This window comes from Sinocyclocheilus grahami, unplaced genomic scaffold, assembly GCF_001515645.1.
Source record: "Sinocyclocheilus grahami isolate Dianchi unplaced genomic scaffold, SAMN03320097.WGS_v1.1 scaffold19.1, whole genome shotgun sequence".
Classification (NCBI taxonomy): Eukaryota; Metazoa; Chordata; class Actinopteri; order Cypriniformes; family Cyprinidae; genus Sinocyclocheilus; species Sinocyclocheilus grahami.
In genome coordinates, this window is record NW_015505198.1 from 2,036,219 (window position 1) to 2,040,878 (window position 4,660).

General features: G+C 34.2%; 1 protein-coding gene across 4 annotated transcripts in view; it reads left to right on the forward strand.

The window, feature by feature from the left end:
• The first annotated feature begins 1,094 nt into the window (after window positions 1-1,094).
• The window catches only part of LOC107554803 (epidermal growth factor receptor-like), a 14,594-nt gene continuing 11,028 nt past the window's right edge, over window positions 1,095-4,660 (forward strand). For all 4 annotated transcript variants that reach the window (XM_016237421.1, XM_016237428.1, XM_016237436.1 and 1 more), the window contains exons 1-9: window positions 1,095-1,316; window positions 1,516-1,723; window positions 1,911-2,036; window positions 2,590-2,658; window positions 2,746-2,864; window positions 3,049-3,190; window positions 3,859-3,975; window positions 4,087-4,213; window positions 4,307-4,380. In XM_016237421.1, coding sequence (XP_016092907.1) covers window positions 1,101-1,316; window positions 1,516-1,723; window positions 1,911-2,036; window positions 2,590-2,658; window positions 2,746-2,864; window positions 3,049-3,190; window positions 3,859-3,975; window positions 4,087-4,213; window positions 4,307-4,380 — 1,198 coding nt within the window. In that variant the 5' untranslated portion in view covers window positions 1,095-1,100. The remainder of the gene's footprint in view (window positions 1,317-1,515; window positions 1,724-1,910; window positions 2,037-2,589; window positions 2,659-2,745; window positions 2,865-3,048; window positions 3,191-3,858; window positions 3,976-4,086; window positions 4,214-4,306; window positions 4,381-4,660) is intronic.

A 4,660-nucleotide genomic window follows, 5' to 3' on the forward strand; every position in this document is an offset into this window, starting at 1 on the left:
TACAGACAACAGCATTTAATTACCAAGACTATAATTACTGTAACATAGCTTGAGATGAAAATGAATATCTGAAGCATTACAAAAATCAGTAATATACACTACTGGTCAAAAGTTTTGGAATAACCTTAAATGTTTTTGAAAGAAGTCTCTGCTCACCAAGGCTGCATTTACTGTATTTGATCAAAAATACAGTAAAAACAGTAATATAATAAGTCTGTAATTAAATACAGCCTTAGTGTGCAGAAGAGACTTCTTACTGACTTCTCCTTAATTATTCCAGATTTTGGGTAGGCTTATTTTGTGTATGTTCTGTCACTACCAGTCCAAAGTTTGGACACACTTGAATTAATTTTATTCATGTTTTTCAATTCAGCTTTTTCAAAACATGGCACAAATGAGAAAGAAACCACAGCAGCCCTTATTATTTTAGTGGAGTGTGAATTTTCTCGATTTCCTATGAAATATACCACCTTATTAGAAATTATTTAGTCACAAAACTGATACATGCCTACAGACAACAGCATTTAATTACCAAAACTATAATTACGGTAACATAGCTTGAGATGAAAATGAATATCTGAAGCATTACAAAAATCAGTCATTTACACTACTGGTCAAAAGTTTTGGAATAACTTTTTAAAATGTTTTTGAAAGAAGTCTCTGCTCACCAAGGCTGCATTTACTGTATTTGATAAAAAAAATACAGTAAAAACAGTAATATAATAAGTCTGTAATTAAATACAGCCTTAGTGTGCAGAAGAGACTTCTTACTGACTTCTCCTTAATTATTCCAGATTTTGGGTAGGCTTATTTTGTGTATGTTCTGTCATAATATCACCTTCACTACCTGAGTATTGATTTCACCTCTGCTTTATTCTCCAGTATGTCAGGGAACCAATAATAAGCTGACTCTGCTGGCACAGCCAGACGATCACTACAGAGCCATGGTGCGGATGTACAGTAACTGCACAGTCGTGCTGGAGAACCTGGAGACAGTAATATAATAAGTCTGTAATTAAATACAGCCTTAGTGTGCAGAAGAGACTTCTTACTGACTTCTCCTTAATTATTCCAGACTTTTGGGTATGCTTATTTTGTGTATGTTCTGTCATAATATCACCTTAACTACCCAAGTATTGATTTCACCTCTGCTTTATTCTCCAGTATGTCAGGGAACCAATAATAAGCTGACTCTGCTGGCACAGCCAGACGATCACTACAGAGCCATGGTGCGGATGTACAGTAACTGCACAGTCGTGCTGGAGAACCTGGAGATAACCAACGTTCAGGAGTACCACGACCTCTCCTTTCTCAGAGTGAGTGACATAACAAACCAGTATAATAAAATAGCAAATATGAGAATAGATCATTAGTTATCTACAAATGATTGGTCAAACCTCTAACCAACTGATAGAAAGAAAAATCAGATTTTTTTATGTTAAATTATTGTTTGAAGTCTGAAGACTTTTTAAGTGGTATTTAGGGGACCTGACTAAAATATTCTTTCTTTCATAGAGCATTGAAGAAGTTGGTGGCTACGTGCTAATAGGAATAAATTATGTGGATGTGATACCCCTGGAAAACCTGCGCCTCATTCGAGGACATTCTCTCTTCGATGGCAAGTATGGCCTTGCTGTGGTGGCAAACTTCCACAGGAATGAGTCTTTAGAGATCAACAGCATCACCAGCGGCCTCCGAGAGCTGCGTCTGAGAAGCCTCGGAGGTAAAGCATTTATATTTATTCATTTAGCAGCAGATACTATTATCCAAAGTGACCTACAGTACAAATGAAGCATTATGCATCCACGGGCACCAAAATGTGTTGAATACAGCATGCAATATGTATATAAAGTGAGATTTTCTATTAATTATAGTGGCAGATAATATTTTCTTTCTTCTTTATCTGGCAGAAATTCTTAAAGGTGGGGTTAAAATAGCCCACAATCCTTTGCTTTGCAATGTGGAGACCATACAGTGGTTGGACACTGTGCAGGATGACAGTGACGTGAATGTGTCGGGAGGGACTGACCCTCAGTGTAAGTATTTAGAGTTTTACAAACATAAATCATGCAATATACACAACCATTCAAAAGTTTGGGTTTAGTATAATTTTTTTTTTAAGGATGCATGAAATTGATAAAAAGTGATAGTGAAGACATTTATAATGTTACAAAACATATCAGTTTCGAATGTACAAAAATGTATTTTGTAAAATGTTGAACATTTTTGAAAAAAAAGTAGCATGGTTTCCACAAAAATATGGAGCAGCTCAACTGCTTTCAACATTGATAATAATAATAAATGTTTCTTGAGCAGCAAACCAGCATATCATAATGATTTCTGAAGGGTCATGTGACACTGAAGACTGGAGTAATGATGCTAAAAATTCAGCTTTGCATCACAGGAATAAATTATATTTTAAAATGTATTAAGATAGATAACAGTTTTTTATTGTAATCATTTCTCACAATAATTCTGTTTTTTAAATATTTTGAATGGTAGTGTATCTATATATGTCTATAAATCATTAAATTATGTATTAATAAAAAAAAAAGAAATATAAAACAAACACTTTCTTTCATACCTCAGGCAGCCGATGTGACTCAGGGTGCTTTAATGGATCGTGTTGGGCTCCAGGACCAGAGAACTGCCAGACCTGTAAATTCAGTTGTATATATAATTCTCCAAAGGAATATATATGAGTGAACTACGTCCTAACAAATGTTCTTTCACCTTCACTGTCAGTTACTCGGCTGAACTGTGCCGAGCAGTGCTCACGGAGGTGCAAGGGTCCCAAACCCATCGACTGCTGCAGTGAACATTGCGCTGCAGGCTGCACCGGACCCCGACCAACAGACTGTCTGGTGAGTGGAGCGCTTTTCAAAACTTATTAAGTAAATTCGTAAATTCTAATTCTAATTTTGATCATCAACATCTTTTATTTAATTTTTTAAAAATATTTTTAATCAATTTATAGTTTTGATACCTAATGATCAGTAGGGAACAAATGTTGTTTATGATGACAGTGTAAGGCCTCTTTTTCTGCAGTCCTGCAGAGACTTCCAGGACAATGGGATGTGCAAGGATGCGTGTCCACGTCTTATGCTGTACGACCGCAACACTCACCAACTTGTTCCCAATCCTAACGGGAAGTATAACTTTGGAGCCACCTGTGTGAAGAAATGCCCTTGTAAGTTTGGTTTTCATACATCTGAGATTACTAAAATAATCTAAGACCACTATGACAAGAGCAGATAATTATTTTCATAATAAACCTTTAGTATGTAAATATAAGAGCCCCAAAAGTCATGGAGACATACTGGCTCATTGCTATTGTGCATAACAACCACCAACATTTTCTAGAGGCAAAAATGACATTGGTCTTTAGCCAGTTATGATTGCAAATACACAAGCAAAGACACACCCAGAGGTTATGCGCTGTGTAAACAAAGAGCTGCTGTAAGTTCTCTGAGGTTTATTTTAGGTAAACACTTTAAAAAATTGCTTAAGACCTAAAATAAATTGTGTAACTATTGATAAATGTAATATATGAACATCAGTTATCTCACAAGTGTCTCCTCTAGAGTTTCAGAAGAGATGTCAACAAGGTCTCAAACGGCTTCAGATGTCAAGAAACAAGTTTGCAGTCAAAATTCAGAGATCTCAATTGAAGCTCAACATTTTTTCTCAAATTCTCTCAAGACCAAATCATCTGAGCTATATATAATGCTCATTTTACAGCTCTATACTATATGACAATAAATCATTTGTGCTTTTTTTATTTAAGGAGAAACATCTAGGAGAAACCGCATCTATACTTATCTGAAAGATAACTGCAAACGCCTCTGTCTGCTGCAGATAACTTCGTGGTGACCGATCATGGTGCCTGCGTTCGAACCTGCAGCAGTAACATGCATGAAGTGGAGGAGAATGGAATAAGGAAGTGCAAACAATGTGATGGCTTGTGCCCGAAAGGTCAGCAATGTCATTCATTAATTAAGAGTGTTGTTTCTGACACATGTAATCAATTTAGCATGATACGGATATCTAATAAATGTTAAATAATTTGAACATGTTTTATTTCAGTCTGTAATGGTCTTGGAACGGGAGCGCTTGTTAACACCATCGCAGTCAACGCGACCAACATTGACTCATTTATCAACTGCACCAAAATAAATGGGCACATTACAATAATGAAGATGACTTTTCAAGGGTGATATTCTATGGTCTACGTCCAGACTAAATCATTCAACCTTGTTTTTTTATGCTATACATTTAATCTAATGTTATAAATATTATTTTCAAGGGATGTTTTTACAAATACTCCAAGCATGGACCCTGCAAAACTCGACTATTTCAAAACAGTGAAGGAAATTTCAGGTAAACTATATATATATATATATATATATATATATATATATATGTGTTTGCATATATATTATATATATATGCATTTTTATTTTACTTGTATAATCACACATATATGTTTGGAATACATTTGGAATATTATATATATATATATATATATTTTTAATTATACTATACTTTTTTATTCTAAAATAATATTATTTTACTTAAATATTAAATAATATGTATGTAATTAATATATATATATATATATATATATATATATATATATATATATATATATATCTATAAC